Source organism: Pinus tabuliformis, chromosome J (assembly GCF_031772625.1).
Source record: "Pinus tabuliformis cultivar Carrire ecotype Pingquan chromosome J, CPIR1, whole genome shotgun sequence".
In the NCBI taxonomy this organism is placed as follows: domain Eukaryota; kingdom Viridiplantae; phylum Streptophyta; class Pinopsida; order Pinales; family Pinaceae; genus Pinus; species Pinus tabuliformis.
Window position 1 is genome coordinate 1,063,706,174 of NC_142295.1, and position 24,246 is coordinate 1,063,730,419.

The 24,246-nt window shown below is 34.3% G+C and overlaps 1 protein-coding gene across 1 annotated transcript; it reads left to right on the forward strand.

Annotated features, from left to right (window-relative positions):
* The first annotated feature begins 419 nt into the window (after positions 1 to 419).
* LOC149230630 (golgin candidate 4-like) lies at positions 420 to 7,567 on the forward strand. The gene is made up of 2 exons (XM_089381369.1): positions 420 to 1,349; positions 7,367 to 7,567. The coding sequence occupies exons 1-2, from the start codon at positions 420 to 422 to the stop codon at positions 7,565 to 7,567; spliced, it is 1,131 nt and encodes a 376-aa protein (XP_089237495.1).
* The last annotated feature ends 16,679 nt before the right edge of the window (positions 7,568 to 24,246 follow it).

Consider the following 24,246-nt stretch of genomic DNA (forward strand, 5'->3'; position numbering starts at 1 on the left):
TCTTTTTCAAAATCTTTACACTGTATTTGAGTGAATTGCACAATAGAGATACTGCAAATTTAAGTGTTGGTAAAGTAGCGAATCTGATAAGAGGCAGAAGAAAGGGACATGGAGCGTAGATTTTACAGACTCCTAAGAGTGTCGAGGTCTAAGTGTAGAACCCAGGAAGATATGATTAACTACTCGCTGTGGTATATGAGAATATGTTCTCTCTGCTCTTCCATATCGTGGAGCACAAAATCCGTTTTCAGATCATACGCTACCCTCTTCACCTACCCATTCAAACTCTCAAAATTCGAGGGCGCATGCAATTGCCCGCAGCGTATTCTGATAAACCAGGCAGACATCTGCAATATCGGAGAGATGCCCTTAATTGAAGCTAATTTCTCAATTAAAACTGGATTTTGAAATTGGATACGATGTGGACTACCATTGCAACTTTCAAGGAAAATCTTTCGCAAATTGTCTCAGATGTTCAGGATACTGCAGATGAGCTTGAGATTGGAGGAGGATCTGAGCGCAGGCCACCGGAAGGATATTCTGAGCGAAAGCCCCTTCTTGCCAATGGAATAGATTCCAATGTCAAGGCCGAGCTTGAGTGGTATAAAGGAGAGATTCAAAGGCTTCAAAATGCTGAAGCTGAAATTCAGGTGATGTCTATTAACTATGCATCCCTTTTGAAGGAACGTGAGGAAGAATTGTCTAGATTGCATGATGAGAATGGAAAATTGAAGAAAGCAATGGAAGGATCTACAACAGGATATATGTTAGTTAATGGAGATGATAGAAAATCTATGGAGGTTTCAGATATATCTAAGGTTGGAGACAATTCATTAAATGGGCCGGAAGTGCTCCAGGGACATATGGATGTGCCTGCTATCAGACAACAAAGATATACGAATGCTCCTCGTAATCAGCGTGTCCATGGGAAGCATGCAAATACTGGTACAGTTGTAACAAGTAATGGATCTACACCACCATTAGAGCTTGAGGGGAGGCAACAACTGATGGAGCTCAAAATTAAAAAATTACAAGAAAGGGAAAAGGAGCTTACAAATTTGCTTCGAGACGAAACACAGGCTTTGTTGGCTTTGAAAGGTGATCATGAAAAGTCACTGGCTGAAATAAAGAAACTGAAAGAATTACGTGAAATAGACCAAGCGGATTTAGCAAATGTGAAGTTGCAACTTCAAAAGGAACAGGACTTAAATGAAGTTGCTCAAAACGAATGTACTGTTTTGAAGGCTGAGAAGCAACGAATGTCCATGGAAATCACAGAGCTTCAAAAGAATCTAAATGACAGGAATGCAGAGATTAGCAAAAGGAAGTTGACACATTCAAATGAATATGTTGAAAAATTAAAAAATACTGTTGCTACATTGGAAAAGGAAAAGATTGAGCTTCAGGAAAATATTGATTTTTTGCAGCTTGAATCACAGCTACAGCAAGAAGAGCTACATCAAAATAGACACCATTCTGAACCTGCTTTTGTTCAGAACAATGAAGCAGACACCCATCAACAACAAGTCAATAATGTTACTATTCATTCAAATAAAGCAGTAGTTGTATATGCAGATGCAGAAACTCAGTCTGCACTTCCCAGGCCCATCATCAGACCTTGGGAACAGCTTGTCCACAACAAGCACAAAACTGGTCTTGGATATGACAAGGACTTGTCCTTTCATATTCCAGACTATGCCAAGCCCATTCAGTTTCAGAGTGCTGGATTCATTCATGACAATTCACTTGCTCCTCATGACACTTCACCTCCAGCCGTTCCAGATTCTGCCCCTCTTCCACAGCAACAACAACAACAACAGATTGAGAAATGCCAACACTGTGATCGAGTTGGCCATCTGAAAGATCACTGTTTTGATCTTCATCCATGTAAGCATTGTCATAAAACCAGCCATTCTTCACACAGATGCTTCAGAAACAAACATCCTGCAAGAACAAAGATTCATCTTGGATGGATTGCTTCTTGGCAATGGGCATCAACAGCCAAGAAGATATTCCAAACACATGTCAGAACTTGTTCCAGAATATTGAACAGTCTTGCAGTTGAGTTTTCTCCATCATCTCACCTTGTATCTGACAGGGGGGGAAATGATGGTCATCTACAAGCTTCAAAGTCACATCAAGCGAGCCTGAGCCACAACCTGCCACACCAGTTTCAGAGTTGTAGCCAGAGACAAAGATGCCCCTGAGCATGCCTTCAGTTGGCAATCTGGGACACTTCCTCTAGCAGAAGACTTCAGCTTCTTGCCAGTTTTGGAAGAGTTCGAGGAACAAAATTGAGAACACTTCCTCTAGCAGAAGACTCCAGCTTCTTGCCAGTTTTGGAAGAGTTCCAGGAATTGCATTAAGCATTCCAGAGTTGTTGGTTATCCTTAAACCATCACAGGTTGAGACTTCCCTTTTTAGGTTGAAGTTTTACCTTTTATGCGGGGTGAGACCTCCCTTTTATGGTTGAAGGTTTCCCTCTTTAAAACAATAGGATCACTTCCTCTAGCAGAAAACTGCAGTTTCTTGCCAGTTTTGGAAGAGTTCCGGGAACTGCACTAAGCGTTCCAGTGTTGGTGGTCATCCTTAAACCACTGCCCTTTATGCCAACATTTCATAGAGCACATTCAGCCTAGTGCTGACATGCATTTTTTGCACATTTTGTATTACAACTCTCTTCTTGGACTCATACATAACCCTTCGGATTAAGGGGTGGAATGTTGGACACCTAATCCTAAATGGGTTAGTGTGGAAGCCGAATAGACCAAAGCAGTCCAAGAGACCTTGGGATCTGAAACCCAAGAGTCACATATTGTACTATAAATGTATATCTCATGTTAATAAAAAATGTATTGCATGTTTTATCTTTAATATTTCTCTTTGCTGTCCATGTGTGTTTAACAAATGATATTAATTAAATAGTTTTTAGAATAATAATTTACAATTTTATTTAATAAATAAAAAATTATTATTATTTAACAATAATCATATATATATAGATATAGATATTTTATTTGTGTGAATTAAAGTTATGAAAAAAATTGGATATATTTTTAATAATTATTATATATATATATATATATATATATATATATATATATATATATATATATATATATATCTATTATTTTGATAAATAAAAATTCAAAAATAATATTTTACTTATATTTAAAAGGAACTTTACTTGGCTTTGAGAATTTTGTGATATAAAGTGATATAAATTCTCTACTAACAAGGCCAACCACGTGAAGGTGGAAGTTCATTTGGCCGCTCCCCCTCAATGCTAATTTATGGTTACACTACTATTTCACTCATCACTCCCCCAACACCACCTCCTATTTCATTTTCCTATATAATAGATTAAAATTCATTTCTACTACCCCCTCACTTAGAGTTTATACAATATTACTATTTCACTCAACACTCCTAATCCCCGCATTTAATTTCTTATGAAATAAATTTAAATTGAAAATAGACATCAAATTTTGATCATTACATAAATATTATTGCAAATACAAAAAGATGTCATCTCAAATTTTTCTCATTCTCACACAAATTTTCACATTCCAAGCATATACACAATCACAATGAAAAAATTACAAATAAACAAACAACCCAATCAAACAACAACCATGATTACATTAAAAATTATTATAGATATACAAGCATCACATTAAATTTTCATCATTCCATTAAAAAATATATAGATATACAATTACTCAAACACCGTATCGGATTTTGATCATTACATTCAAAAACATTGTAAATAAAGAAACATATAAACATTTCTTTAGAATTTATTACACACAAGATTGTAAATACACAAACAAATGTGATCAAGAATACAAACGCAGAATCAGAAATGCATACAAACACATACTGAAAAATGCATATAGTCAAGAGTTCAAATACACATACAATTAATAGTACAAACAGACAATGAAGAGTACAGTTCAAGTTTTAATCACCATTACATTCAAAAACATTGTGAATACAGAAACATATAAACATTCCTTTATAATTTATTACACATGAGATTGTAAATACACAAACAAATGTGATCAAGAATAAAAACACACAACGAGAAATGCATACAATCAAGTATACAAACATGTACTGAAAAATGCATACAATCAAGAGTACAAATACACATACAATTAATAGTACGAGCACACAATCAAGAGTACAATTCAAGTTTTAATCACCATTACATTCAAAAACATTGTAAATACAGAAACATATAAACATTGATTTATAATTTATTACGCACAAGATTGTAAATACACAAACAAATGTGATCAATAATACAAACACATAATAAAAAATGCATACAATCAAGTATACAAACACATCCTGGAAAATGCATACAATCAACAGTACAAATACACATACAATTTATAGTAGAAACACACAATCAAGAGTACAATTCAAGTTTTAATCATTATAAACAAGATTGTATGTACAAAAATAACACAAACATAAGAAGCATTACAAATACAAAAACATTCAAACGTCAAAAACATTACAAATACACAAGAATACAAACATTCCATCAAAATCTTCTTATTACACACATAAATTTATAAATACTACAAACATCGCATATCAAATATTGATCATCATACACACAAGCTTGTAAATATCCAAACATACAAAATTATTGTAGACATTAAATCAAGCCATGTGCTAAATAAAATCCACACACATTTCAAAGTACATATCAAACATGTCATCCAAATTCATTATAAATGCACAACTATGTAAATAATTCCCAAACAACAACCATTCTCATACACAATCACAGATATACATCAATTAATGAACATCACAAAAAGGATTGCAAAAAGATACATTGAACATTATATATCAAATTTTGATCATCACACACAAAAAAGGTTTTGAATGCAGAAACATAATATAGAAACCAAGGACCAAGAATCAATAAAGAAAATTCTCATACATTTGAAAATACATATTCACATGTCACACATTCATTGTAAAACACAATCATATAAATGAAACTCAAACAAAAATCATTACACAAAATTTTGCATTTAAATTCATACAAACAATTTCATTTTTTCATTTAAACTCAATAGACATACACTTTTTTTGCAATTAGCACACACCAATCAATGTACATACAATAAAGACATACAACTTGATCATACACAAATCCAACCACTAAATGAAACTCAAACAACAATCATTAATACATGAAATTATGTGTGTAACTTCATCATCACAAAGTAATAGAAAAACACATCAATCAATGTATACAATAAAAGCATACAACTTGATCATACAAAAATTCAATCACTCAATAGTCATACAAAAAATTTTGCAATTACCACAGACCAACCAATGAATGTACATACAATAAATACATACAACTTAATCATACACAAATCCAACCACTAAAGAAGCATCCAAAAATTGTGCAATTATCACAAAACCCATGGTTGGAAAAATACTATATTGATTAAATCAAATGCATATACATAACTTCAAGTTGATTTAAGATTTCAAATTTTTAGTTAAGATGTTATAATTATCTATATTGATGCATTATTTGATACTTTTAATTTACAATCTATTAAACTAAAACTATATAGTTCTAAAATAAAGAAATAAAAGTAAATGAAAAAGTAAGGTGGAGAGAGGGACACAAACCCTTGAGGATAGCCATGGTACATCCTCAAGAGCAATGAGAAAGGGCTTTTAGCCCTTTCAAACAAAATAATACTTTTTATTATTATGGTGTTTTTAGAGTAATTACATAATAAAGATGAAAAATAAATGAATGCTAGTTTATTTTGGGTCATGATAACATAATGAATTCATAATGACATGTAGATATTTCATCTATCCTAACATGCTTGTATATTCTTCATGTCTTCTTTATCATCTGCCAAAAAAAGCAACAATTATCAAAATTTAGTGGTCATCTATGCCTTATCTTTAAAGTAGCAAAAGCTTTATGAATCAAATTCAATATTTTAGGCAAAGTGACAGACCTAATTTGATAATTGAAAGGAAATGAATACACTGAAAGCTCATATCAGGCTTTGAATTTACCTTTGCACCATTTACTCTAAGCTCTTTTTCTTCAACCATGATATGCCCATGGAACACAAGACATCATACTCCCATATAGCCTACAACCCATTTAGACATATTCATCAAATTAAAAGATACAACCAATTAAATGAAAATTGCAACATTGAGTTTGACTATTTTGGAAACTGGGAGTAGGAGAATAATTATTTTTTCTCACCAATAAAAAGAAATAAAAACACAGAAATTTATTATCAAAATTATTTTTTAAAACACAGAAATTTATTATCAAAATTATTTTTTCTCACTGATAAAAGGAAATGAAAATACAACCATAAATAGATTTATTATCAAAATCATCACAACTATCACTATAATTCTATTCATTATCATAATTATCACAGCTATCACTATAAATTATAAGCGAACAATAGTCAGTTAAGGAAATGCAAGGTTACACCCGTTGCCCTTTTTCCTTGTACTTAGATTCAATGTCCACGTATGTACAAGGAATGATCTGGACACTGCATTGGGAGACCAGGCAACCAGCCAACCGTAAGCACACTACTCTGTATTTATGCTGTGTAATATAATATAATATATTAAGTTTGCATGCATATATATCTATTTATGATGTGTCTCCACCACACATGTAAAGGTATAAAGGGTGTGCAAGTTCTCCAAAGGTATAAATGGTGTGCAAGTTCTCCACTACACATGTAATTATTATGAAATCACAGATATATCCACCATTTTCTTTATCGGAAAAATACCCATCAATAATGAGGGGGAGAAATAGAAATTTATATGAATATGATAATAATAATGACAAACACTGAATGAGAGTGAGAGTGACCACTCAAAGCCTCTGGGGATCCTTATGAGGGAGACGAAATAAAAAGTTACCAGAAGTCGAAAGTGATGGGAGAGAAGAATCCAAATATAAACCTAGAAATTCAATCTGAGTAGTTAGGACAATGAAATTTGTGAGAATTATTGGCAGGTTCACAGGAAGCAGTGAAACATTTCAAAATGGCCCACGCCCTTGCAACTTGAGTTGGGACAGCAGCAACAATAACACGGAAAGCCAAGCATACAGTCCCAAATCATGTGAACAATATAGGATCATTAACCATTGTTAAATGCTCTTTTATGTACATATTTTGATGACCTTAACAAGTCTTAATGCCAGCAAAATATATCATAAAATAAAAATTTAAGAATGATTAAATACAGAGAGAGCCGAGTATTTGAGAAAATTTACCAAATTATGAATCAAAAAATAGTTATGGGGTTTTATGTACAGGCTAATTTGGGGGTGGGTGAGATTGGATTATATACTGAGCCTCTGCATCAGTATGGAAGGTCTCTGGAGGGAGCTGAAGAGGATGAAGGGGTGACCCAACAGCTGAGCAGCCTCTGCATCAGTGTGGAGGGTGTCTCAGGGAGGGGTGACCCTGAAGCAGCAAACGTCGTTGGAGGAGGAGGAGCTGATGGGTCCCCGTAACAAATTGCGCACTATCAGTATGTTTTCTGCCCGACCGCCAGAAATGGGAAATGCCCAATAAAATAAAATACTCCAGCAGACTCAACCCCAGGCTCCATATATCGCGCGCGTATCAGTCTTACCTTCCACCGTGCCTCTAGGGGTCGAATCTCTCTGAGGCTCATATTTTGATGGCCTTAACAAATGTATTGTTAAAACATCCTACATAATATTTTGTCCACTGGATGCGACTCTAGAGAAAATTTGTGCCATTAAGTTACAAGTGCACATGTGAATGCAGACAAAATTTGAGGAATTAAATTACATGTCCAATCCAACATAACCCAGAAATTCAATATAAACCAAATATATTGAATCCAAATATAAACCCGGAGATTCAATCTAAGTATATATGGTATTGAGAAAATATGGAAGGGCACCTGGAGACCTGCAAGCAGAGGGATCTAACCTATAGTTAGAGAGCCAGAGGATAGGCAGCAGGCCCGGCAGGCTCAGTGAAGTTTGAGTAATCGATTCCCGAACATCTGGAAGGAATACCCTCCTGAATCCAACCCCACCTCCTGAACAGGGAATGAAAATGGTAACGAAATAACCCATATGGATTTTTGGATAACAGGTAGGTTTCAGGCTTCATCTACTAATGATAAAATAATGAATCACTTGCAGAGCGTTGCTGGGGCCCTTGGATGTATTATGCTTAACCTAGAATAGCTAATGCAAATTGTATCAGTAATTCGGTGCAAAACCTGAGATATAGCTAATGTAGAAATAATCCCTTTATGGTTTACAAAACAGATAGCTAATGCAATCGACAATGACTTTAAAACAGAGTCGGTATCAGTAATTATAAGTGAACAATAGTTAGTTAAGGAAATGCAAGGTTACACCCGTTGCCCTTTTTCCTTGTACTTAGATTCAACGTCCAACCAAGGAATGATAGCTAATGCAATCAACAATGACTTTAAAACAGAGTCGGTCAAGAAAATGATGTACCTACCTCCGAAGGATAAATTCACATTGATTGTCATGATATTTGCAATGGTTATGGCCCTTGGATTCAATGTCTAGCAGAATGGTCGCTGCATTGGGAGACGATGCGTAAAATGAATGATGTGGCCGAGAAACCTAGCGTTAGTCCACCCCTCGATACCGCAACATAGAAACCTAGCCTGTGCACCGTATACGAAGGTTTAATTACGCCCTCAGTAAGGGAAGGGTCGCCGTTAACTCCATCTTTTAATAGCTTCACAGGGTAAGGGAAATTCTCCTCCAGAAAAATGCTTCGATGCCAGCCGTATTCAAAAGGCATGCCCGGTTTCTCTAGCTTTCTATGGTTAAACAACCAAGTAACATGGATTCAGATGATCTAATTTAAAAAACCAGGAAACCGCCTCACCATGGATGCACAAAATTTAATTTTAAAAACCAAGAAACATGGATGCAGAGGATTTAATTTAAAAAACCAAGAAACTGCATCACCATCGATGCAGAGGATTTAATTTAAAAAACCAAGAAACTGCAGGATCTGCAGAATAAAACGCTACCAAAGGCCATTATTCGACGATGGCCACCGCCCAGATCCAACCATGATATGGGCATGCCCTGTTTCTCTCCATTTAGGCGCAAAGTAGGGATTTATATTGCCGCCTCTCGCCAAGGATGCTGAAGATCTAATTTAAAAAACCAAATAACAGTGAACATCTCAGTTTATTTACAGGAATCGAGCTATGGCAATGAAATTTCTAAACTCAAATTGATTCCACTCTCAATTAACTAATATTGTTTGCAACCCACAACCCATAATCAGAGTGATCAATCCATACAGAGAGTTTGAAAATAAATTTACAGGAATGCCTCATTTACCTGTCATCGAGTTGGATGCCACATTTAACTGTGATCCCTGGGCAGAATTGTCTTGATTCAATAATAATTGATGTGTTACCTCTGCCTCCACCTCTCAGAGAATACCACACCACCTAGACAGAGAGACACACCAAACAAATGACAAAAACAGACCTAACAATAGACACCAGACCACATTCATGCACACATAACATATGGAGCTCCAAACGCACGAGACGCACAAGACTAGACCACACAATGCAGGAAACTCTGAGAGGAAGAGGAGGAGGAGAGGTTATGCAATGCCAATGCCAATATGAATTCCGAAAATTGAGTTGAATTAAAGTAATCAACATCCTTGACCGTTGCGATAACTTGTTCGATAAGTAGGGTCACTTATCTCTCGCACTTTGCTATCACAAATTTTACTAGAGCGGAGGGCTGGGATTGGTTATTTCTACATGTTGATGCCAATTCTGTTTGCAACAGACGGCTCAGATTACCTATTACATGTTGATGTCAATTTTGTTTGCAACAGACAGCTCAGATTACCTGTTAGATGTGGAAAGATGCTGCAGCGTTTTTGACAGCTTCATAATAAAACCACAATCCATGTCATTGAAGCAAAAATAGTAATAAAAGCACAATCCATGTCATCTAACTAAAAATAGTAAAAATAGTAATAAAAGCACAATTTATGTCATTCAAATAAAATTATCTAATCAAAAATAGAATCTAATTTTAAAATAAATTGAAGCAATACTCACAAGTTCAAAATGTTTGATATGTTCCAGTGCTCATCACTGTCAGCGTTCATCTACTTGCTTTATAGTGCTGACACTTTTGCATGGAGATGTCTTTCTGAACACCGAGTCCAACTCCGATCCTCAACTTACTTCATACCATGCCCTAGTTAGCATCTTCTTTACGGTTCACCTCCTGCTATGGATATGAAGGTCATATTTTTTGCACAAGTGTTTCTGCAACAAATGATTAGCTTCATCTTATTAGGAGGAAATTATATAACTGAGCATCATGCCCCTACAACTATTCCATCCACTCTCATTTCAACATCCATTCTTCTAGTATCCAATAAAGTTATTCATGTCAGCTATGTTCCTACAAATGATGCTGTCTTTCACTAGAAAGAGTGTACAATCAATGAAAACTAGGGACAATTTATTTTCTTCATGCCAAAACCCATCATACTTTGTCCGTAGTTCCTATTGGATTTAGTCCAAAATGTGATATATTTGTGTGTTATTTGTTTTGTACTTTATGTCTTTTAGTTTATCTACCTTGTCGTGAATATTTCATTGGTGACTCTGTCAAACATGCTCACTCACCGAACTTTGTATCACATATTGTAACCCTTGGAGACCTAGTCAAGTATGATCACTCCCCACCATTTTTTCACAAATATAACCACATAAAACAATAGTGTACACCATGTATGATTTGATGTTCTCCTTTTGGTAATTTCATTCTTCTTTCTTCTCTAAATATGTACAATGCAGCGTACCTATACTCATATCAAATGGAAATAGAGGAAAATGTAGAAGGAAAATTCAAATTGACAAACCTTTCCATCTTTTGAAGTTTGTGAGTGATGTAGTATCTATTATAGATGCCTTTGTGATCTTGCACATAAGGTCTACCAAGGATTTTGCATGTGCTCTACATTGCATCCATATTATGGCTTTAAACCTTCCACAACTATAAGTTGTAAGACCTCGGCACTTATTGTGAACACCATTGTGTACTTGTCTTCCTTAACATAGGATTAGTTGGGAACTAATGTTTCCCACCTTTGAGTGTTGCTAATGGTCAATTCGTAACCTTCTATTTGTTAAACTACTCACATTTTTATAATCTATGAAACAACTAGGTAGTTGGTAACAACTTGAAGCATGTTAAGATGAGCTTGTGTTAACACCGGTCGACGTATACCTACACACCATGTCTCAAAAGCACAAGTTGTTTCCTTTACCCCTTTGCTCAACTAGCAAAATTTTCTTCTTATGTTCCTTTCATTTTTTCACAAAGATATCTACTACTTTTGCTACGAAATTAGTTCGCAATAACAATGATTGTCTTCCTACTCCACTTGTATTGCTTTTTGTGGGCTTCTATAATTGGTTCTTTCCTTTGCCACATTTTCTCAAAATCTCGTTTACTAGTTTCTTAATGCCAAAAGCCCATATTCCCAAATGTAATCTCTGATATCTCAACACCTATATGTTGATGAATTAATAAAGACACACAATGCAGGAAACTCTAAGAGGAGGAGGAGGATAGGCACTGCAATGCTAATGCCAATGCCAATATGAAGTCAAAAATTGAATCGAATTAAAGTAATTAAGATCCTTGACTGTTGAGATAACCTATTTGATAAGTAGTTCCAATTATCTCTCGCACTTTTCTATCACAAACTGCCAATTTTATTAAGAGCTAAGGGTTGGGATTACTGTGCTAGTTCTCTTCATCTCTAAGATGTTGATGCCAATTACGTTTGAAAACGAGGGCTTGGATTGCACAATGTGGAATGATGGTCCAATGTTTATAGATAGACAACAAAAGCTACGACTAGACAACCAAAGCACAATCCATGTCATCGAAGCAAAAATAGAATCCACTATAGTGTTGGTTAATTTTTTTAAAATAGAAGCATGTAGATATAGAAGGAGGAATAAAGCCCCTTTTCAAGTTAATGTAATATTTAGGCTTGTAAGTCATTTATTTAGATAATGTGAGATGTTTGTAAATGCTCTCAAATAAATGAGAACATGAGTGGGCAATAATGACAAAAGAGTCTAAAGTCAGTAGATTTAGGAGTCGAACCAGGATTAGTTCAACGAACCTTTCTGGTACAAATGTAAGCCTACGGGCAGAGTGCAAGAGGAGGACATTGATAATTGAAGTTCAGGCCTGTGCAAGACACAGAGTCTCGGATGTAATCATTTGTTTATATATATATATATATATAGATATAGATATATACAAAGGTTTATTCATGACTGTGTCAGTGTGTGTGAAACGTGTATTTCCTAAATGAATTACTTGTGAATTCATAGGTTCTGTGACATGGTTGCAGGCAGAATTCTGAAGGACGCGCAGAGGAGCAGAATGATTCAGAGGAATCATAAGGGATCTTAGAATCCAATTGAGGAAACATAATGGAGCTTTGGAGAGATAGCAAAGTAAGAATTCACTGAGGAGTTAAGCTCAAAGGAGTTGAGCAGCGGAAGCAGAAGATCATAACCTTTTGAAGAAAAACCCGAACCATAGAGAAACGCTAAGGAAACTGCGTAAATTCTTAGTAAAAGGAAGAATGGTGAAGTGCGGCTTCAATACAAAGGGGTCATTGGATCGATATGATCAACGGACAGGATCATATTGTGGAGACAGAGGAAATTAATATCGCATCGGCGGGTTTACATATGGGAGTGGTATTTCAGGCGAGCGAGGAGTGGTAAGTGGTATTGAGCGCCGAGCACCCGATTCTAGTCACCATTCAACACGTAGCACAAAGGTGGTGAGGAGAAAACGCTTTATCGGGAAGTCACACCCCTTGCATGTTGTCTTTCCGAAGTCATCGTCGACTGTTGGATCTACTAAGTGTAGATCAACGGCGAAGGACTGTCAGGTAACTTTTCATCGAGAAAGGATATCGACCGTTGGATCGAGAACCAATCAACGGTCGCGATCTAATCGCAAATCGGTAATCGGAGGAGTTAAGGACTGGCAGGTGATGGATAGGCCAATGAGCGATATAGCGATACTTCGATAGCTGATAAGCGAAGATTGGAGATCGGAGGTATCAGAGATTTGAATGATCGGTGCAGCGCTGTGGAGAGGTCTGAAAGAGCGGACCCAACAAATATATAGATCCAAGTGAATTGTTTCTGAAGTCCGAACAAAGGGTTCGGAATGGAGAAACCATGTGTTTCTATGCATTACTGTGTATTTCGATAAAGTGGTTGTGTGAGTCTTTTAAGGCTTAAGCGTTGTTCAAACGCTTCCAATAGTCGCATATCAGATGGAAAGGGTGATGATATATGTGTGTGTGTGTGTGTGTGTGGTGTGCCCACGGAGGAGCGATCCCCGATTGCGATAAAGGTAACCTTGGGATCTGTGCAGAGATCATACCGAACCGGAAAAGGTATGTTTTGCGAGGTTTTCCTTTGTAAATGGTTTATAAAGGAAAAGAGCGTTTATGCATTAAAATATATGTAACCAATAGTTAAAGATGGGAGGTTATATATATGTGTGTGTGTGTGTGTGTGTGTGTGATTAAGGGGTAACGAAGGTTATGAAAGGGGTTTAAAGTCTCGATAAGAAGGATTTGAATGAAAGGTCGGAAATAAAGGTTAATGAGGGTTTAAGCAGGGTGATTAATTTCCGATAGAAAGGAAAAGGTGGTTTAATGTTTAGACTTTGTTAAGTCTATGAATCATTCCGCATAAGACTAAAAGAGGGCCTTAACCATTTATGGTTGAAGATTTGACTCCTTTGAGATTTAAATACCTGGGACAAATGTGTGGATGCATTTTACATGTATACTATGGGTATAAGCGGGGGTAACCCTGCGTCATTAGTGGTATCAGAGCCAGGTTGTAATCAGAGCAGATTGTAGCAGTTCCAGCAGAGGCTTGGAGTAGACAGGAACAGAGGATTCCTTGAAGAAAAGTGAGAGCAGGATTGCTTAGTACAAGTTCTGAAGGAAAGAGGACTTGGAGACCAAACTGAGGACAATCCATTCAAAGTGCAGAAGAATGGAAGAACAAGATCATACATAGATCTTGGAGGTAAGATAGTTTGTTTTGTTTCAAATTGAAATTGAAGATTGTGGTTGCAGATGAAGCATCTCAGCAAAGGACAGCAAGAGGAGTTGTGAGAGGAGAACCAGATGTGTTCTTGAAGGCAAAGTAAGGAAAACACTCTGAATGAGAAGTGGCAGTGAACCTGAAGAATCCAACAAGAGGTGGGATAGAGAGAGAGGACAGCTGAAGTGTTCTCAAAAGATTGCAGAAGCCTAGAAGGAGCAAAGGTGTTTCTCAAGAGGAGGTTCCAGACAGAAGACTGTGCTTACCAAAAGACTGAGTGAGGAGAGCTTAGTGAGGTAAGATTGCAACGAGGAGGACTAGTTGTTGCAAAGGCTTGTTGCAGATGAGTGAGGAGCTCATGAAGAAAGAGGAGAAGAAGATGACTACTGATAGTCATAGTAGAGGTGTAGAGAGAAGCCACAGCAGAAGAAAGATGAAGAAAGAGAATGCCAAGACAAATGGAAAGAGGATGAGTCAAGAAGAAATTGACCAGGAAATTGCAGAGTTAAAAGCTCAACTCGATGCACTAAGGAGGATACTATAGGAAAGCTAGAGACAAGGTTGGGTATTAAGGAAGAAGCCAGTGGAATGGCATGAAATGCAGAGAAGGCTACAACGAAAGCAAGTAAAGTGGCTGAGGGAAAAACTCAAGGAAGTTGAGTTGGAAATGGAAGAGTACATTTGTGAACCAGAATAGGGAGAAATTCTGGGAGAAAGTGAAGACTACACTGAAGATAAAGAATGGGGATTAAGTGAAGATCTCATGGACTATTGGGATAATTCAAAGCAACATGAGAAGAAACTGACTAAAGATGAAGACTTGAAGATTGAAACTTCAAGTGAGACCAAAAGGTCTAATGAATTTAAATCTGACAATTTGTGTATGTTTGCAGGTGAAACATGTAAAGAAGGACAATTTGTTGATATTGTCATAAAGAAGAAAGAAGACAAGCAGAATCTAAATTCTGTTTTGGAAGGAGATGAGATAGATAGGTATCAAATACAGTTGGGGAAAGATATCAAGAAACCAAGTGAAGGGCTTGAAGATATTGAAGAGGAGACCACCGAAGAATTTTTGAGTCATAAAGAGAACTTGGAACAGCAAGGAGATATGGTGGCTGAAGCATCCAGTGAGACCACAGGGTATTATGTGTTTAAAACTGATAGTTTGTGTATGATGGCAGGTATTGCAGGAGAAAAGCAACCTTTTGAAGATATCTTCAGAGGAGATGAAGATCTAGAAGTAAAAGGTGACAAAGAAAACTTCTCAGAAGAAGAAGAATTTGACTGCATACAAAAGGAAAAGTCTATGGATGAGTCTATAAAAGTTGTCATAGAGATGAGGAATCGGGATCTTATTTTGATGAAGAATGAAGGAATATTGTCTCAGAAAGGTAATCAAATGAGTTTGATTAATGTTATTGATGAAAAACAAATACAACAGAATGTTAATGTAGATGGTGAGACAAGGATAGCTCTTGGAGGAGGTAAGCAGCAAGAGATTAAAGGTAGACTTGGAGAAGAGACTATGTTAGCTGAAAACATAGTAAAGGATCATCAATTCACCATGATGATAGGCACAGTGGAAATAGCCATGGAAGTTGTTGAGACAGACATTAAGAAAGAAGGACATCTACTGAAATATGTTAATAAAGAAGGAACCTATGCAAAGAATTTAACCTTGGGAGAAGTAACACTAACAAAGGAGTGGTTTGCAAAGGATGAACAATCTTTTGAAGTTGTCAGGAGTTTGGAAGAGTATCTTTCAGAAGATAAAAACTTTGAAGTAAAGGAGGATGGAGAATGTCTCTTAAATGAGAGAAGCAGTTATTTATTGCAGCAGAAAGAACTTAATAATGCAGGATGAAAATGATGCAGGAGCATTCAACCCAAGAGAAAATCACTGTAATTAAGTAGACATAGGGGGGTAATGTGTTTTAGGGAAATTAGTTTCCTAAGTCTCAAGTTAATGTAATATTTAGGCTTGTAAGTGATTTAATTAGATAATGTGAGATGTTTTTAAATTCTCTCAAATAAATGAGAACATGAGTGGGCAATAATGAAAAAAAAGTCTAAAGTCAATTAGAACTCTTTAAGCAGTTCCATGATTCGAGGAACTAAGGAGAGCTCTTAGGAATTAAATGAAGATTAAAAGTGGACGTAGAGGATAGAGGATTTAGGAGTGAGTTCAATAGATTCAGGAGTTGAACTAGGATTAGTTCAACGAACCTTTCTGGTATAAATGTAAGCCTACAGGCAGAGTGCAAGAGGAGGCCACTGATAATTGAAGTTCAGGCCTGTGCGAAACACAGAGTCTCGGATGTAAGCATTTGTTTATATATATATATATATATATATATATATATATATATATATATATATATATATATATATATATATATATATATATATATATATATATATACAGAGGTTTATTCCTGAATGTGTCAGTATGTGTGAAACGAGTATTTCCTAAATGAAACCCTGAGTTTAGGGGAAACAAACCAAGACAAACAATATTCAAAAATTCCTTTTGTTTAATCATTCTGGGTAATGCGTAGGAACAATCCAGGAAATTATTGAATAAAAATGCTCTAAACAAATTTTGAATACCGAAACAACTAAAACGGCAAATGCCAATATCAGAAGTCTAAGTAGGCATTTCTGCAAGGTTGGAAACAAATAATATTACAATCCTAAGAATGAACAGAGAGTTACAGTTGCAATATAAAACGAAAAACACTATATTTTCATTTAGAAATCCCCGATGGGGTTATCAAAAAAATAATTATGGTTAAAACATCTGAATATTTCAAATAGTGGCTAAGAGTCAATATCGAAGCCTAAAGACTAGCCTCTAGAGCATATCCGCGAAGGCTGAGCCAAATCACTCTGAGTCCATTAAAAAGGACAGAGACGAACAGGCCTCGACCTCGCGATGTCTTTCCTAACTCAAATACATACGACCATTATGGTTTGGCAAACTTTACATTCAAATAAGGAATTAAGACTGCAAATAAATAACAAGCATGTTCAGAAAAAATCGTTCCCTGGAGTCAAAACTCATCTGCCATAAAACCCTAATAGAAAAACCCTAGACTAATTCAAGTACCTAAAAGGGGCTAAAATTCTAGCACAATACTTGATGAGTTGAGCAAGGGTTCCTCCAACTTTTCATGCACGAGTCTGCTTCGTCTACAGAAACCTCCACCTGAACTGGGAGGAGTTCACAATTAGAAGTTTGCATTTTAAAACAATATATAAGTATAAATCGGGAGTTTGCATCTCGTAATGGAAATCAACTTTCATAATACATGTATAAATTGAAAGTTCCCAACTTTGTCGAACTGCTAAAGCATAGAAACATGTTTGACCATCAGAAGAACCATAAGACAACAACAAGGTCTATCATGGTATGGATAAGTAGCCTCGGTCACCCAGCGACACCAACCACAAGCTGAAGATTGAAGATGACTGTACAAGGAAACCCTCTTGCAGAGTAGACCAAAGACCTCCTTCAAAGGAGAGAAGCAATGAGCAAAGAACGATATGCCACCTGAGGCAAAATAACCCAAAGATTTTACCTACCGTCGGATTAGTGCCATAGCTTGGAGACCGTAGATGGGGACCAGAATCCCAAGCATGACAATGGCACCACTCTGCATTGAAGTTTCCGAAGGGCCGGCCCTAATACCTAGGCCACCACAACAACCAGCAATAACTCAGCATTAATGGAGGCCAAGTGGAGTTACAACACAGTAATATAACTTTGCATTATAAACTCAGAAATAGCATGTATATTCCAGACTTAGTCGAATAGGACAGGACAGTACTAAAGCGGCATCAATGTGGCAGTATAACCTTAGTACTTATAAATCCTGATGAATATTGAGAACCATCAAATCCAACACAAGAACCTTTTAAAGGGGAATGATATTATAATAAAGGCTAAGGTCACGTTGTAGTTCATTTATGTATCAGCAAAATGAAAAAGTTTAATTATTACAGTTTTGTTATATATATAGATGTATAAGTACCTTGCATATCTAAACAGTAATAGATAGTAAAGGAATTTATTTTTTACATAGTTTACTTTAATATGTGGATGCATGACATCCTCTTTCCAACCTCTCAAAACCATTAAAAATTCCCTTAGATCCGTAAAGGACCCTATTGACCCTAAAGACACAAAAGGAGTCTACCTTGTTCCCTGCTCCTATTGTATCCCCTACATTGGGGAAACAAGAAGGTCTATTAAGCAGAGAATCATCGAACATGTTGCTGACATTAGACAAAATCGATCCCGCACATCAGCCCTTGTCGAACATGCAGAGAAATCGAAACACCATGTCTACATTAAAGAATCTAAAGTCATTGCTAGGGTTGATCATTTCCACCACAGGAAACTCAGGTAAGCGATTGAAATTGACAGGCATGCCAGAAACCTTAATAGGGATGATGGCTGGAAATTAAGTAAAAGTTGGATTCCATCTCTCTCCTCTCTCCTCTTCCTTCCCTACCTCTCCTTTATCTTGTTCATTTTTCGGATTCTCCCTTTTCATCTTCAGGCTTTATCCCCCCTTGTTTCTGTACATTAATTTTCTTTTACTTCATTTGCTTAACTTGAGGACTAAATTTCTAATCTAAATGGTTGACCTAACTTATCCTAAATTTTTAATATTCATCTTGTAAACCTTCAAAATTATCTCAGCGATCCTCCTATATAAACAAGATAAGTTTTCCTCTAACAAATTATGGTCATATTAATAATAGTCTTAATAATATTAACTTTTAATGAAATCTAAATACTTTAATTTGAATTATTCCTAAACCTAATTTATCTTGGATTAATCAAACCCTAATAGATTACATTATATAAATTAATTATTTTTAGATAACATGATTATAAAAATTAATATTATTAAATAATCAATTTATAATATCGAAATAAAATATGTATTCATTATTACATAACAGCTACTTCCTAACTAAATATTAAACAATTTAATAGATAATATTGTTATTATAGAAATTAATAATATTTTAATTTGAAATATTATCAACTTTATCTTGAATAAGTCAAACCCTAACAAATTATATTATTAAAATTAATTGTTTTTAGATAAAATTATTATTATAAAAATTGATATTATTAAATAATCTATTTATAATATCGAAATAAAATATTTAATTATCACATAACAACTAGTTTTTTAACTTGATATTAAGCAATATTTCCTCAGTAACAAATTAACCAACGGCCAATTTTCAAAGACTAACTCTGGGCAATGATGCATCCATGTTATTTATTCTTTTAGATCGATTTATTTCTCACCTTGTCATGAGGATGAACCAAATCCATGTTATTTATTCTTTTAGATCGATTGATTTCTCACCTTGTCCTCAGGATGAACCACGTTAGTTGGTTCGAAATGTCGACATAATCCTAATGATGTGATTAATCTGAAAGACTGATATCTATATAATATAATATTGAGTAATTTAAAATGTTAATTTTAATAATTTTATTGTACTTTAAAAAATAAAAATAATATAATAATAGTTTATGTGTTTTTGGAAAAATATTTTTATTTAGTTATAAATTAACTTGAGAGGCTTGGGATTGAGTTAGTTGGACTGTCACTATACTTCTGAGCCCGACACAACTACCCATAAGCCTCACTAGATAGGTAAACTGAGTTTGTAACTTGGGCAGGGTTCTTATATTGGTTGAAAAATCATTCTGTTGTGGGATATCCACCGTTCAAGTTGTTTCTTTAGAAAATATTATAAGATCACATCAAAAGCGGTAGAAGATATATGCCTCCATAGAATGGATCAAGTCCATTGTCTCACAAACAGAGGGATCTCATACACAAATTACATCATCATCATCATCATCATCATTATTATTATATATATATATATATATATATATATATATATATATATATATATATTTAAAGGAAAAATTTATATGCAATTATGCGCTTAGATAGCAAGAAATACATTAGGTAGTACATAGCTATATCTTTAAAACTTTGTTTGAGACATCTTATAAAACATAAGTATAATTTTTTCGAAACAGTCTCCAAATCGGACAACAAAAAATTGGGTTTTGTAGATATATATACCTTACAAAACTAACCCATCAAAAAAAATTCGGGTCATACTATAACTAATTGATAATACAATCCTTCACAACTATGTAATGCCAATTCATTTATCTTTAAGGAATATGAGAGGGTTTGATTCGACCATTGATTTTTAAATATCTCAATTTTAATTTACACTCTTAATTTGCATGTAAGCCTACATCTTTATTGAGATAACAAAGAACATGGAAATATGCTATAGAAGAGAACCCTTCCTAATTCTTTTCATAAGACTTTATAATGTTTTTTCCCTTAGAGAGGAGCCCTCCACCAAATGTTAAATTTGTGAGGAGTGTCTCAAAACAATGAGAGAAGCTATTTGATTTTCTTCGTCTAATTGAATACCCTCATGAAAGGCATAAGCTTAATCTTGGTTGTTTGTCATACATCCTAAGCCCCATGAATACTCTACAACTTTAACTCCCTCAAGGCCATAGAGCACCCCTCCTCTCTTGTCGCCACTTACATTTTTTCAATTTCACAAATTAATTTCATAATAAATAAAAAATAAATAAATATTGTATTATGAAATTAAAAATCTATAGTTTCAAATTAAATTTAAATTATATATACATATATAGAGAGATATGTATATTATCATTTATGTCAAATAATTATTAAATTAAAATTAATAGACTTTTTATTTTGTTTTTGATTCGTAGTTATCAGTTATGTGAAATACATATTAAATTGAGATTAATAGATTTTTTTCCCTGTGTGGTTTACGTCCTCTAGAGATAATGACTACTACATTTACATAATATTATACTAGGTAGATATGCATGAAAGGATCCCTTCATGTTGACTTGACCCTAGAAGTGTTGATAGAATCAAACCAACAACCTTTCAATAGTAGAGTTGTTTTAATGAGAAGGACTCGACCAACTGAGCTAATCATAAGATTATTACATATTAGTAAAATGCTTAATTTTTTAATATTATACAATTTTAGTTTAATGTAAAATTTATATATTTGTTTATTTAATTAAAAAGATAATATTTATATTTATTATTGATATTAAAATTAATTAATTAAAATTAAATATTTTAAATATTAGTATCATATTAATAAGATATTGAAATATAAAAAATTATTTAAAATAAAGTTAAACTTAAATCATTTATAAAATAAAAATAATTATTCTTTAATAAATTATGGAACTAAAAAAATATTTTCTTAATAAAAAATTATATGAATTATACAATAAAAGTAATGAATATACATTTTCGAAGATTCTTTAGCGAAAATCACATAGAGAAACTTTTGTCGACGCGTTTCGAACCAACCAGTGTGGTTCATCGTCAGGACAAGTTGAATGAGCAGATCTCGCTATGCACTTTAAATAGATAGGGCAGAATATCCAATGACTCAAATTTATGGATAAGGTAACAGCTAACAGCTCGATTTGACCAGATAATAGCTAGTCAAAGCGAGCTGTTAGCCGTTACCTTATCCAGAAATTTGAGTAATTGGATATTTTTCCCTATCTATTTAAAGTGCATAGCGATATCTGCTCATTCAACTTGTCCTGACGATGAACCACACTAGTTGGTTTGAAACACGTCGACAAAAGTTTCTCTATGTGATTTTCGCCGAAGAATCTTCGAAAATTTGATATGGATCACAGAAGTCTCAATTCAATGAATATACATAATAAATAATATAAATAAAATTATAAAATCTAATGTGATTATTATTTTCTAAATTATAAAATTAAAAATAAAAAATTCATTAAATTGAAACATTATTTTTAATATTAATTAAATAAATAATAATAATTTTTAATATTAATTAAATAAATAATAATAATAATAATTAATAGATTAAATTTAAATTACTAAATTTTATTAAAATAATTAAAGGTGATTTGATTTTTTTTAAACAAATTATAAAAATGAAAAATGTAATATGAAAATTATAATTATATATATATTTTAATATTCAAAAAATCCTATACAGGAATATATATAAAAAGGTTAAATTTAAATTAGGTATTAAAATGGAGAAAATAATAATAATAATAATATTTAAAAAAATATTTATAATAGTAATAAATAAATAGATTTTTATAATAATATTTTATGATTTTATTTAATAATAATATTTCATAATTTTATTTAACAATAATAAATTAATTATTTAATAATAAAGGGAGCCGGAAGGGTCCTATATAGTCCTCAAGAACATTTGGAGACCAAATATGTGTGGAGATTAGGAGTGACCACCAATAATAAGGTGAAGTTCTTCATCTTGTGGAAAGGTGTGGATCTCACTATAGCCCTAGGAATAAAGACAATAAACATAGTGGGAGACTCAAGGTTGGTCATACGAATGGTCCCAAATGGAAATTCTATGGACAACAACTCACCCATTGTTAATCGAGTAAACATCTAATTAGAAAAATTGGAGAAACATTCCGTTTTTCATGTTCTCTGTTGATTGAATTCAGTTGCTGATAAAATGGAAAATCGAGGCCTTATATTGGGAGTTGGGAGATATGGGTTAGATGGGAGAACCGACAGCTACTTCCCTATCTCTTGATTTAATGCAAGAAAGACTGTCAATAACTCAAAGCAGGACTCTCGATGTTGGTGGAGCAACGCGGAGGCGAGGCTACAGATGAATGGACATGTGGAACATGGGAAATATGCATGGCTATTTCCCAGATCCCTAGGGAAACATAGGGTATGGTTTCAAGAGGGCGTTAACATGGAGTGGGGAGGATGCGAGGATCCCATCATTTCAGTGAATTTGCAAGATTTTTCACAACAGGAGAGAATTAATGGGGAGGAGGAATTATGTTGCAAATTGCTTGCAGACGTGATTTTTCATATCTCTGAGGAAAAATGTATATTTAATGGGACTTCAGCTTGAGGACCTCCAATGGTTAATCACACGAGCAACAACGTTTGGAGTGACAGGAAAGCAGGGATTATATAAGTCACCAACACCCCCAGTAATGTTGCCCACAGTTAAAGATTTGGTGTGTAGTGGTGATTATAGTGAGAGTTGGTTGAGTGTCAAAATGAGTGTATCAAGAGATCACATTGGGGACCCTTCTAAGGAGGAGCTCACGCGCTGGAAGTAGACTACAAAATTCCCATTCAAGCTAATCATGGGGAGTCTCAACCTCATCACTCAATGAGTGGAGTTGTTGGAAAACGAATGAATTGCTAACACCAAGAGAATCAATGCAAAGTTTGAGGCTATGGAGGTGACCTTGGAGCGAAAAATTGTAATTATGGAGACATACCTCCTCACTGCCAATTCAGAGCTAGTTAGTAATAGTGTTCATCGAGGTCAAAGAGATAATTGCAGGGTTGTCGAAGGTGTTTGTAGAAAAACTTCAGGGCGATGGAGGTGTTGGCAACTCAAGTGCAGGACTGAGCAACCGAGGCAATTATATTGGTGAGGACAAGGGGCAACTCAATCTTGGATAATGTTTCTTGATGCTTTGTAGATGTATTTTGTTACTAGGATTGTAATTTGGGATCTATGGTTGATTTTAGTGTTTCTTAGTTGTATATAAAGCTACTAGGAGAAAAAAAATTTCTTCAAGGGTATAATGAGACATGGAAGCATATGCTAAGTTTGAAGCAAGTTTTTTTACCGTGATGTAAAATGGTTCTCGCTGTGAAATCCAGATTTTGAATACAAAGTATTCGTCCTCTTTATATATATATATATATATATATATATATATATATATATATATATATATATATATATATATATATATATATATATAAACATTAATATTAATATTTTATCTGTATCAATTCATATTCATATATATATAAAGTTATGAAAAAAATTAGATATATTTTTAATATTTATTATGTTTATATACATATA